Genomic DNA, 13,860 nt, shown 5'->3' with positions numbered 1-13,860 from the left:
TGCCTTATATATTTAAGTCCCTAGTTATTCAAAATGTATTTTTGTGTATAGTGTAGTTATGGCCCATTTTATAATGATGATAATGACGTGGTAACAAGCTTTACTAAAACTATTTCTTGATCATTCTGTACTTTCCCCATTGATCTGCAATAGCATTATTACTATATATTAAATTTCTATATATAGTGGATCTGTGGCTGTGTTCTGTTTTCTGTTTCTGTTAGTCTATCCCTTCGACACTGTCAAAGTGACCTAGGTTCTAATACCAAATAATAAAGCTTGACAAATGGTAAAGCAATTATCCTTTATTGTACTTCACACAAGTCTGGACAATCTTAGTACTTATAAATCTTAGAATCGGCTTTCAGTTTCTGTGAACATTTCTCATTGGATGTCTATTAGATTACATCAAAAATATACAACAATTTGGAGAGGCTGGCTTTATGTACGATATTTTGTCTTCCAACCACATAGGCAATATACCTCTTAATTACTTTAGATCTACTTTAATGACATTCAGTAAAATGTTTTGCATACGTCTTTCATATACTTTGTTAGATTTATTTCAAGGATCCTTATAGCTTTGTTTATTAACTCTTGTTAGTTTTTGACCATTAAGAATAATGTTTGTTGTACTTTTTGTTATTGTTTGTTGAATGTATCCTTAATCAGCTTGAGAGGATACATTCTGTTCCTAGTTTGCTAAGAGTTTTTTTTTTTTTTTTTTGATTTTGCTTTGTTTTGTTTAGAATGTATGAATATTAAATTTTATTTTTTGTTCTTTTCTATGTGTATTAAGATAAGCATCTACGTGTTTTTTGGTCCCTCCTTTAATTCATTAACTTTTTGGATAACTTTTATGCTTTTTAAAATTCCCTTCTTCATTTCTTCTCTCCCTGCCGCCTGCCTTCCTTCCTCCCTCCCTCCCTTCTTTCTTTCCTTGGTTTAATGCCAAACTATGCAAGCATTCCTAGAACTAAACTGATGACAGACTTTCATTTCCATTCCAGTAGAGTGGGTTTGGTATTATTTTGCTTAGTCCAATGACAGCTAATATCTCTTATGAGTGGGAACATATGGTATTGATATGAAAGTTTTACTGGCCACAAAAAACAAGTTGTAGAGTATTTCCTCCTTACTCTGTCTTCTGGGGAAAAGATGTATAAGACTGAAGTTACCTGTATCTTTAACTTTAGATAAAATTATCTAGGCCTGATTTTTTACCTAAAAATTGAGTTTCTTTAGTTATTGTAGTACTACTCTGATTTTCTACTTCTTTTAAAAGTACCTATGGCATGTCTAATCCATCCATTTTCTTAACAGATAATTAAATAATGGATAATTTAAAAATCCATTATCTTTAATATCTTCTGTGTATGTATATATATTCCCTTTTTCCTAATGTGTTTAGTTTTTGCCTTCTCATTAATTTTTCCATTATGAATTCTTCAGTTTTAGCTTTGATGCATAAAATAAACCAAACATTTATCTTTTCTTATATCTCAGAACTAATAAACTTACTGAAATATGAGAAGACTGCACTCAAGAAGTATTTTAAAATATTAACTGTAATATTTTGATGTTTACCAGAGTTATATATGAATTCCATGCTAAGTTCTAATTTAAATTATTTTTCCGCAAGTATGACTTGACACCACAAACCGCATATATTCTCCTGTAGGAAAAATTTTACCCTGGTGTAAAGAACTTTACTTTCTATTTTCTCCAAGTTGATTTAGACTTGAAACCTTGAATGTTTTAGAGATCATGTGATTTTTTTCCAACTACTCTGTTTTTCTTAGATTAATGATGAAACCAGTTGTTCATCCCTTAGACTCTGACAGCATACAATGAATTCTGACAACTTTCTCCCATTTCAGTTCCTGAATAACATGTAATTTCCTTGATATGACAAAATATCATTTTAGCATTCATGTCATGCCTTGGTGTTCATTTTTCATTTTTCTGTAAGTTAATGAGTTCTAACAAAGAGTGCCATCATAAAGATGTCTTTTGCCAAAAGTCCTGCTGCAGCATGTGGGGCTAGTGACAAGCTACAGTATTAAGGAGATTGGTTTTAAATCAAGCCTGTAAAGTATGCATGGAAAGACTAAATGCATCCCTATGTGTTTTGCAGACAATCCGAGTTTGCTGAGCCATGTCACAGTGGTTATTAGAGTTCTGGATGTCAATGACAATCCGCCCGAACTTGCCAGGGAATATGATATTGTTGTCTGTGAAAATTCTAAGCCTGGCCAGGTAAGTTAATTTTTTCCTTCCTAGCATTTGAATGGAAGAAAAATAAGCAGTTCTATTTCTATTATTCTTAGGTATAATCCTCAAAGATCCCCCAGTGTTATTTTTGTGCTTAGTAAAAAATAATTTTATAAAGCTTTATTTTAAGTACCAAATAGATTTTTTGAGACTCATAGAAAATACATTTTCTGCAGATCCCAAATGTAATTCAACAAATGAACTCATTCATGTATGCATTTATTATACCAATAAAATGATATTGAATGATTTGGGTACAGCCCTGTATTAAATGAGGAGGAAACAGTGAACTTTTCCTGTCCTAATGAAGCTTAGAGACTAGAGTGGGGAGGAGAGACTGGCCTGGTCTACGTATTTTGGAGGGAACGAGGGAGTCACATACAGTGGCCATTGAGTGGTATTGATACTAGAAGATGATTAGGTTTTAACATGAAGAGTGTGAATGATTGGTGGAGGTGGGGAGAGTGAAGGATGGAGAGAAGAGCTTGAACATAAGACATGAATCTGGATGTAACACGGCAGCCAGTTAAAGGAGCATGACAATTCCGAAGGGAGGCCAGTGTTTTGATGCCCATAAAGCAAGTGGGACATGGGAAGGGAATGTGCATCTGTCTTCTCTGCTGTGTGACAAATCACACAAACTTAGCAGCTTAAAACAACACATATTTATCATCTCATAGTTTCTGCAGATCAGAATTCTGCTCATGGCTTAGCTAGGTCTTTGCAGGGGTCTCATTAAGACGTAATCAAGCTGAGTTCTTACCTGAGGCTTGGGGATCTCTTCCGAGCTCACGTGGTTGTTGGTAGCATTCAGTTACTTTCAGCTGCAGACCTGAGAGCTTCAGGATGTTCCTTGGCTCCTCAGTGTTCCCCAGAGTTCTGACATGCCACCCAGAGTTTGTGTGTGTGTGTGTGTGTGTCATATGGGCTTCCCCAACATGGCCACTTACTTCATCAAACAAGTAAAGAGAGTCTCTCTGGTGAGTCTGACAGTCTCATATAATGTAATGTAATCAGTGTAATATATCAACACTTTTGCCACATTCTATTGGTCAGAAGCGGGATGCAAATCACAATGACTTTAGGGGAAGGGATTACAAAGAGCCATGCTCCATGATGGACACCTTGAAGTTTGTTGGCCACAGATGAATTGAGAAAAGTCAAAAGGGTCTAGGTCCAGCTGAGTCAGATAGCCCCTTTTACTATCTTTGGCAAACCAGAATAAATATATCATCCAAAATTATTTTAAATCATTTTGAAGCTTGTGACAAAATTATAGTCCTGAGAAACATTGCCTTGTGTATTTGTATATGAGGGACGATCAATTATGGCTTGCTAAAGTTATCATTGATTATATGTTTTTAATATTTCCAGGGGAGGTATTTACATATATATAAATGGAGGGCACTTTATATAAAAACATGAAATTTTCTCATGTTCATTTCTCACAAGAAAATTAGAAAACATGAATGAGGACAAAATGACTGAAAATTATATTTGAAAGTATTTACAGGTTATCTGGTTTACTCTTAGCAATGTATTAAGATTATCACTTCCAGTGCTTAAATATTTTTCCATATCACCATTTCAAAAACAGTAAAGAATTTTATGGTACAGATACATAATGATTTACTTACCAAATCATACTTCAATTGTGTTAGACATGGATGCACACATCCTGGAATTATTTTCTTAACATATATTATACAAGTACAATTGAGAAAAATGTTAAACATGCAAATAGAAAATTTAGATTTTAAAAAATTCAGCCACTTAATATAGGATTTCAATTTTGGTAATAACAGATTAGACATAGCTGAAGAGAAAATAGTGAACGGGAAAGTAGATTAGATTAAATATTCATGTTAAAGCATGGAAAGACAAGAAGATAGAAAACATTAATAAGAATATGAAAGATATGGAACATGCAGGTCTAATACACAAGTTATACAATTCTCAGAGGGATATTAAAAAAGAGAATTGGGCAGAAGTAATATTTGAGGAGATCATGACTGAAAATTTTTCCATACTGTTGGCAAGCAACAAGTCAAAAATTCAAGAAGCATAGAGAAAAACAAAAACAAAAATCTAAGCAACTGTTTACAAAAATAACTATACCTAGATGAATTGAAATAAAATTTCAGAAATAAAATTAAGTTTAAAATTTAAAACATCTAGAGAAAAAAGACATAATACTGTTAGGGGTAAAAAACGGATGTAGTGCCAGGCAAAGAGTTCTTAGATGACACCAAAAGCATAATCCATAAAAGAAAAAAATTGATAAGTTGGACTTGATCAAAACTAAATATTTTTGCTTTCTGAAAGATCCTGTTAAGAGGATAAGAAGAAAAACCACATAGTGGGAAAAGATACTTGCAAACCGTTTATCCAATGAAGGATTAGTATGTAGAATATAAAAATAATACTCAAAACCTTTAAAAGAACAATTTCAAAAGCTGATTATTTAATCGGGAAGAATGAAAGATTAAAAAAAAAAAGATAAGATAAATCCAAAGAGCCAGAGATACTATCTGACAACCATGAATTCTTTTGTGTACCAAAAATCGTCCTTAAAAATAAAGACAAGGGTCTGGGGCACGCGGCGGCGGGTGCGGCGGCGCCGGGGAGGCGCGGTCTGGGAAGCCAGCGGCCGGGGAAGGGGCTTAAAAAAATAAATAAATAAAATAAATAAATAAATAAATAAAGACAAGAAAAACTCGTATTTAGGCCAAAAAAAAAGTGAAAATTCCTTGCCAATACACACATTAAAGCTTTTTTTGGAAAAAGAAAAAAGAAAATAATCAAATTGACATCTTGGAGTGACAAGAATCCTTAAAGACCAAAGCAATCAGTAAATATATTGTTGACAATAAATTATTAATGAGTGAATAGAAAACAAAGGAATATTTTCTGGGGTTTAAAATATACATAGTATACATGGGAACAAGGTATCAGAAGGAAGGAGACAAAGTTAAAATATTCTAAACTCCTTAAATTTGGGGTAATTGATAAACTACTAATTTATAATAGATTTTATGTGTCAAGAATGAATACAGTAATTTTTAGTTTAAGTAATAAAATAGTAAAAGACTATGTAACTAACAAGATAATAGAAATTGGAATTTAAAATACTCCTAAATAAAGTGATGTTGACAGTTTTATTTCTTGACCTTTATTATGTTTATTAAAATGTTCATTCAATTAAATAATTCACACATTTACAAAATTGTTGCATGTGATTTTATCTTGCTTTTTTATATTTTATGATACAAAGATAAAGGGAAAAAATCGTTTTATATAGGACCTATTTTCAAGGATTCTAGAAGGGCATATTTCAAAACTAAAATGTAAAGAATAAAATATGAAGTTTATAACCAATTTAATATTTCCAAAATAACCCTGTGGATTTCTGTGACGTTTTTAAAATTCAAAGTTAGAATGACAAATTTTCATATTTGCTGTTGAGATATAGTTTTGTTTTATAACACAAGATAAGCAAAATAAAAGAGAAAGTCTTAGTACACAAATTTATAATAGCTAGGTAGAAGTCATGGTAATTTTTTTAAAAACCAAGAAATAAGATAATAAATATGGAACAAGTAGAAAAATAAAAAGCAAACAAATATAATGTAAACTTAAAGAAGTATATATCAATATTTATGTTAAAATAAAATCACCAAAATATTTAAGAAATGTCTACAGAGAAGATTATTGTGCTGAGAGTTTTAGTATGCTTCTGCCAGAAACTGATAGAATAATCACATAAAATTTTATTAAGGAAACTAAAAATTGAATACCACAATTAACAAACTTTACTGTTTAACAAATATAGAACATTGCATTGAACAACTTTAGATTATGCATTCTTTCAAAATTTACACAAAACATTGACCAAAATTTACCATATTCAGGACCACAAGGCAAGTATTAATAATTTTCAAAGAATTGGCCTCATTTTTATTACAATAAAATAATGCAAGATACTAATTCAAAAATATTGCTAGAAAAACTCCATCAGAAATGAAGAAAGACACTTTTAAATAAGCCATGAGCCAATAAAGTAATAAAAATTGAAAATATTCAAATGGAATGATAATCAAAATATACTGTATCAAAAAGGAAAAAAGGGCAATCAGTTTTTTACTCATTTTATGCTGACAACAAACTTTGAAATCAAAACCTGAGAAGGATATAATTTGAATTATAGATATTCTCTTTCATGAACATAGAAATACCATACATAAAATATTGTCAAAGCAAATCCAGAAAAAATAATTACTTTAAAATGAGAAGGAGAAAAATTAAAATTCATTTTGATGGGTGAAGCCAAAGGTTTTGATAAAATTAAACATTCATTAATAATAACAATACTACTGATAATAGTGGTAATACTACTATACAGTAGTTGAATTTGTGAATAAAATTGATACTTGTGCTAAACATAAGGTCAATATAAATGTATTTCTTCTTTTTCTTTATATTAGAAACAATTAGAAAATGAAACTTAAAACACTATACCATGTAATACCACTTTAAGAAAATAAAATATCTAGAAATAAATATTGCTTTACTTAGGTATCAATTACCTAATCTATAAATAACAACTTTTAGTAAACTTAGGACCTTTCCCTCACTGAATCTTTGTTTCTTTTGTTCCTAGGTTATTCAGAGAATTTAAACTTAGATCATTTGAAATGTGACATAAAGAGTCAAAAATCATCAGCTTTTTTTAGATGTTTTCTTTTTAGACTATTTCTTTTAAAAATTTTGTTTTAATTAACTAATTAATTAATTAATAATTTTTACTTCAAAGATAAAGTGTGATCTTGTATTAGGAGCGACTCACATGTACCAGTTTTGTAGGTGTAGGTGAAACTACTGGATTTCTGAGCAGATGATACTCAGCCCTTGCTCTTGGATCAGCTGATCCTTCCCCTGTGGATGTAAACATCTTCTCTGTAATCGAAAATGCTAGTCTCAGTTTTCTGGCTTGCACTCTCTTCATATTGGCATGTGACCTTGACTTTTTCCATTGACCTCGCATGTTGTCCACTTTTTGCTCATGAGGAAGTCCATTCAGGCATTCTCACTGGCCATGCTTTCCTCTTAATGTCACATTGTTAGCCTGGGTCCTTCTGTTTTACCCTCTACACTGACCACCTAAACTCTGTAGCCTTCCTAAGAAGTAATTGAATGTGATGTTGACAAGTGCTCTCTTCATCTCTAAAATGAAGAAAATTGTCAGAATTTCAGGGCCCTTCCAAGCCTGAGATTCTATGAGTATATGACTAGATAAGTCTTAAATTCCTTTAAGTGTGGGTTGTCCTGTTCTCCTCAGGTGAAAAGTTATTCCATTTTTTAAAGAGGGCTAAATCTGTGACAAACCACTTCTTTTGTGAGCCCCGTTAACCATTTATATAGTATTTATCTTTTTTTCATATAACTGTTACTATTTTCAAGAAGTAATTGCTAGACCTAGCCCCCCAAAGTTCTAATATATTTTAAGTTATGTGATTACTGCTTATTCTTTGTAAGCTATATTCACATTTAAGCATCATTGCTGTCTTTAGTATTGCATGATTTTCGATGTCACTGTAAGAAAACTGGATTCTTTATGTTATCTGAGCTTTTGTTTCCAACTCTTTCACCAAAATGAATTTAGACATTTCATTGAGGGAATAAAAACATCATTTTAAAAATATTGCTTATTACACCTGCATTTAAAGAAATCATTACCCATTCATGTAGTCAATTGTATGATTAACCCATTACAGTGGAAAATTGTCTGAATCTTTCTATTATTTAATTTTGAGGTCTTTGGTTCATTTACTCTTATGGTTGTAGTATTTCTGGAGAAACTGTATATTTTGATGCAGAGATGGAATAGGACACTATTTAAATAATGATTTGTGAAATAGCTTTTCTGAAGCGTATTTGTATTGCGACAGTTCCTCTTTCTATGACAATAGCTTTTAGAATTACAGACACTTCTGTTATGGATGTTGTGCATTTAAATGTAACAGCATGTGGCTACAGCAAAGAGACTGGTTTTTTCTGAAAGCAGAGGTTCAAACCACATGTAAGAGCAGAGTTCAGGTCGATTCAGGTATCAATATAAACTTCAACAATATATTTCTCTGAGTTAATATATTTTCCTGTTCTGAAAAAAATCTTTTAAGTAACTTGCATAAAAAATACTAAAAAGAAAATCATGCATGCATGAAATTTGAAATCAGTTCCCAAAGAAGAGTGAATTCAAAATAGTTGAGATGTGCCTACACCTAGAAACTTTGAGAAATAACAAAGGGAATGCTTTCTGTCTTATTCATATTGACTTTTCCCTCTGTATTTTTTCTTTTTAGAAGTAAACTTAGAAAACATAACATATAAAGGAAAACATTTTATTACATAGCACCAGCCTCTGCCCCCATGATATCCATGGTATTACTGATATTATTAACAGTACAACTTTGTATGGAAAAAGTTAACTAGATCAGTAGAGATCTTACATCTTATCAAAGATAAACCTCAGCTAACTAACAAAAGTTGGTATTATTCTCAAATGAAATGATCATTTGAGATCATATTATAAGGCAAACTCTATTAATTAAAAGAAGATGCAATGCATTCCATAGAATTTCCTTTTTAATTTGTTTTAGTTAGGGTTAGCTCATTTACCAAATAGAAGACTATGTTATTTGTATAAATTTCTGACACTATTTTTCCTAATTAAAGCACTCTAGAAGTGATAGATTTTAAATATGTTTTAAACACATTTAAACAAGGGGATACATTTATTTAATAAAAGGAATATAAAATTGGTTTTAATTATTTTCTACCAAAAGTGAATCCTTATTCATGGGCATTATCAAAAAATTCTGCTAGTAATTATTTGTAAATACCATCCATCAATTTGAGTTTTCTCTCCCTTTGTTAGAGTAAATCTCAGATCTTTCAAAATAATCAAATACTTTGTGTACTTATTGCATAATGTGCAAGTGATAGAAAACATTGGAGTCCAGTTGGAAGGAAAGAGAGTCAGAAAATAAATTTTTTATGGATCATACATAACCAACTAGCTGCACAGAGAGCACAGGTAGCACAGTGTAGATAAATCAATAAGTCTGAAAGAATGGTAGAAAATATTGATGAATGGAAACATGGCAATTATCTGATATCTGCCAGAAGTTTAAATCTTCTAAAAGTCATAAACATGTTAACTTCTTAGGTATGTTTTCTATTAAAAGTCTGAGGAAACAAATGGAAAACCCATTTCCTAATGAAAGAGAAAAGGTCATTAGTAAAACAACCAAAAAAGAAATTGAATATACCTTCTCTCATCAAGAGAATATCTAGGAGTTCTAGATTAAAAAAAAGAAGACCAACATACTAGGTTTTTAGAAGCATCTCTCAGAAATATTATGGAAAAATATTTAGGTACAGATGCATGTCCAACAGTTCTACAAAAGTTCAAGATGAATCGTTCACTCTTAAACAAAATGTGGTAACCAACTTATCATTTACTATGTAGATGAGACTGAGAACCCTTTCTGAGGAAGAAAAATTTTCCATAAGTGAGCTTCCTGGTAAATTGAGATTTGAAATTACCTGTATAAAAATGGAAGGGATATTTATATTTTAGAGATAACAAAAAAATAGTAAACATAATATAATATAAGTTATATCAGTGTTTAACAAATTGAATAAGCTCATGTTTGTAAAAATTTAAGAAAATTTAAAATAAGTGATAAATTAACTTTGAAATGAGAAGAAAAGAAAATTGTTCCAAAGCATTGATAACAGAAAACATAAATAGCTCAGTTTATTTAAATTAATTGTTCTTTACCAATCCCCTCCAGAGTTACATCCTAGGATAAGAAGTGAACTTGCAAATGTGTCAGTATGTTATGAGGTATCATTGAGGAAATAGGATTGTAAATTGGAGAATCACAATGAATGAAGAATAAGAGTGAGAAGACATTTATTTTCCCAAAGAAAAATTTATACCGCCGTCCCTTAGAATCTGTGGGGAATTGGTTCCAGGACCCCGCCCCCCTCAAGATAACAGAATCCACAAGTGCTCAAATCCCTTATACCAAATGGTGTAGTGTTTGCATATAACTTACACACATCCTCCCATATACTTTAAATCATCTCTTATAATATCTTATAATACCTAATACAATGTGAATACTATGTAAATTGTTGTAAATACAATGTAAATGCCATCTAAATAGTTGCCACTGCATGGCATCAAGTTTTACTTTTTGGAACTTTCTGGAATTTTTAAAAATATTTTTGGCCCGTGGTGGTTGAAACCACAGATTTAGAACCACAGACATGGAGGGCTGACAGTATTTCTTTTATCTAACCCTGAAAACAACCTTGAAAATTTGATATTTTATTTCAATTTGATACTAAGTAACTAACGTGTAGAAAATGTAGTTGTGCTCTTCAGATTTTGCACACTCTAAACGCTATGGAGCTTTTCCTGCGCTTGAGAAAAATCATAAAGATTACTTCTGATTATCCATCAGTTTATTCTATTTATAGTCAAAAGGCGATAGCAAGAAGAAATATATGTATCTGTCCAGATACTAGTTGTGCTTTCAATGAAAAAAAAAAAAAAGCAACTTGTAAATTTTCAGTTCATAGATAAATAATATGGAGGGAAATAATGAAGAGAAGAATGATAGAAACTTCTTGGAATATGTAAGGGGAGGGGCTTTCACCCAGGATCTCCTGCTGAGAAAGTAAATTCTGAATGGTGATGGGAAAGGGTATAAGGAATAAGCCACTGGAATATATGGAGGAAATTGATCACATCTATACCCTGAAGCTCTTTCTTCACTTTCACTTCATGAAAACACATGCTCTTCTGCTCCTACTCTCCCTGACCACTCATTCTCAGTGCCTTTATATTCCTCCTCATCTCCCTCACAAGCTAACAAACAGTCTCAGTACCTGGAGAGGAATTTAGGTTTTAACTATGATGCATTTTGGTGGATTATCTCACCTGTAAAATATTGAAATACGGTGAAACTGAGTAAAATGTTCTTAGAAATCGTATCAATTTTTGAAATGCACGTACTATATTTCATATGCAGGAAATACTATTTTTCTGGCTCTACTTTCCCTCTGTTTTCAATTTCTCTAAGGAAAAGCTGGAAAGAGGACACTTGAGCATTAGGATACTAATTTTTTTTTCAAAAGGAAAATATCATCTTGCTTGTTTGTTTCAATATTACTTTTAAAGATTGTAATGACTGTAACGATTGGAATGTGTATGCTGCTCTTAGGCTACCTGGGATTATTTTTTTTTTATATATTCTAACTTTCTCTGTTCCTTAATGTGCGTAAAGTCCAAATTTGGGTATTACTTTCTCTCAACCACTAGGGATGAAAAAATTTCATAAAGCTCTGGGCGGTCTAGTTTTACCTCTGCCACATTTTTACAGATTTGAGGCACATCACACTCCTTTTGGGACTCAGAGTCCTCGTCCCTAAAATGCAGGGGCTGGATCATGATCTCAGAGGTCTCCTAAAACAAAAATTATGACTCTAGTGCTTTTGCATTTGCTGACTGAGACCAGCATGTACAGAAAGGCTGTCCTACATCAACACTGGGATATTGGTATTTGTACAAACTATATTTCACATCTCCCCAAACAGGTGTTCACACAAAACCTTACAACTAATTGGCCCCAAGGTACTGTGGGTAATAAAGGAAAAAAAATTAAATGTTTGTGCCATGCTAGAAAATAAAGTGTGAATGATTATATGGTGTGCCATAATACATTTCTTAAAGTCTAATGCAAGGGAGAGCAAATTAGCTGATACTTTTACTAGAATAAGAATTTGAAAGCACTCAAGTTGGATACTGAAAATGTTAAAATATAATTAAAATCAAGGGAAGAAGCCAAATTAAATTTAGTATTAAATTTTGTCTTTTCTTTAGGTTATTCATACCATCAGTGCCACTGATAAGGATGATTTTGCCAATGGACAAAAGTTTAACTTCTTTCTTGATGAACATCTGTCTATAAACCCAAACTTCACTCTGAAGGACAATGAAGGTGAACATGAATACATATATTTTTTGATCTATGTGGTATCTGCTTTGACTTGATATGGAGTAGGCCTGAGCAGCTTTGCTTTATTCTTATATACTCATGAACAGCTTGCAAATCAACATTCAAAGTCAGTTTGATGTTAATGTGTTATGATCCGTGAATAGCTTGTGTTTAAAATTGAGCCATATGTACAAATAACTTTCAATGAGTTTATTCAGAAGCATCCCTTTAAACAAGAAATGTACGTGTAATATGCTCTTGGGCAAATTTTAAGAGAAATCTTAGCTGACAAACATGTTTATGAGAGCTGCTGCAACTGCTAGGAGGTGGAAAAAATTTAAATTAGGAAAAATGAAAAATATGTCCTAGGGAGCATTAGAAGAGGAACTGCAATGTTTGAAATCATCTTGCTTTAGCAAGGCTATCAAGATGTGCTGTACAAATTATATTTCCCCTTGTTATTATGAATATTTTTCCAAAATATGGGTAGATACATATGCATAATTACAGAGCATTGTGGAAATTTTTGAATTATTTTTGTTTAACCTTCTTACTGCGTAGGGAAAAAAGAACATAATAACTAGAGAAGATTCACCATGATTTAGATTCCTTATTTGGTAGATTCCTCAAAGTTGTGTAAAAGTCATTCTTCCATATGGAAGGGAAACAGCAAGCCACTCAATATGTACAGTGTTCTGACTGGCATCAACTTTCTCTTCTCAAAACTAGTTTTTGATCACATATATCTGAATATACTGTTATTTAGGATTTAAGATGTGCCTCAGAATCACATGAAAGAAACAATAGCACATACATTTTGAAGTAAATAGTTAATTCCTTCTCTGTACCCTTCATGGAGAAGCATTTTCAAATTCAAGCAAAAATAAAATCACTAAATGACAACCCGCTAAACATTTTTTCCATTATCCCTAAGCCTCCTTAAATAATCATAACAAGGATACTAAATTGTGCATGTGGCCATAACAAAATTCATATAAAAATACCAAGCTTGTTTGTCACTCTCATTTTAACTATCCCTGTGGTCACCTGTACTTATGGCAATATATATTTATCCATGTTTGTGTATGACAAATTGTATTTAATTGACTGTTGAACATTTATTTACATCTGAACATCCCACCCTACAATCCCAAATGTATTTAAATATTATAATTAACTATGCTAAATATCTGAAAATAAATTCATATTTTCCCATATTCAAATAATTGCATAATTTGGAGAGCATTCAACTTTCTGCTTTAGTAGATTGAAATTTACTATATTTAGAAACACATATTTAGAAATAATACTTATATTTCAGTTGAATTTTTTCCATTCCAATAAAAATTTTATTTACATTTTAAAAGTAATTTTAATTTGATGATATTATAAAAATTGACTTAGATTTGAAGATATGCTGTAATCTAGCTATTTAATGTAAGTAACTCCCTAAGTATTTTAGAAAAACAAGAGAATTTTACTGTTGTTGAAACCCACATTAGTGACTAAAAAT

The 13,860-nt window shown here is 31.5% G+C and overlaps 1 protein-coding gene across 4 annotated transcripts in view; it reads left to right on the top strand.

Moving 5' to 3' along the window:
- CDH18 (cadherin 18) overlaps window positions 1-13,860 on the top strand; it is a 588,690-nt gene that overhangs the window by 546,000 nt on the left and 28,830 nt on the right. For all 4 annotated transcript variants that reach the window (XM_036849393.1, XM_036849392.1, XM_036849395.1 and 1 more), the window contains exons 9-10: window positions 2,138-2,259; window positions 12,233-12,350. In XM_036849393.1, the coding sequence (XP_036705288.1) occupies window positions 2,138-2,259; window positions 12,233-12,350 (240 nt within the window). The remainder of the gene's footprint in view (window positions 1-2,137; window positions 2,260-12,232; window positions 12,351-13,860) is intronic.

This window comes from Balaenoptera musculus, chromosome 3 (genome assembly GCF_009873245.2).
Source record: "Balaenoptera musculus isolate JJ_BM4_2016_0621 chromosome 3, mBalMus1.pri.v3, whole genome shotgun sequence".
NCBI classification, from domain to species: Eukaryota; Metazoa; Chordata; class Mammalia; order Artiodactyla; family Balaenopteridae; genus Balaenoptera; species Balaenoptera musculus.
The sequence above is the reverse complement of the archived record's forward strand: the minus strand, read 5'-3'. Positions and strand labels throughout refer to the sequence as shown.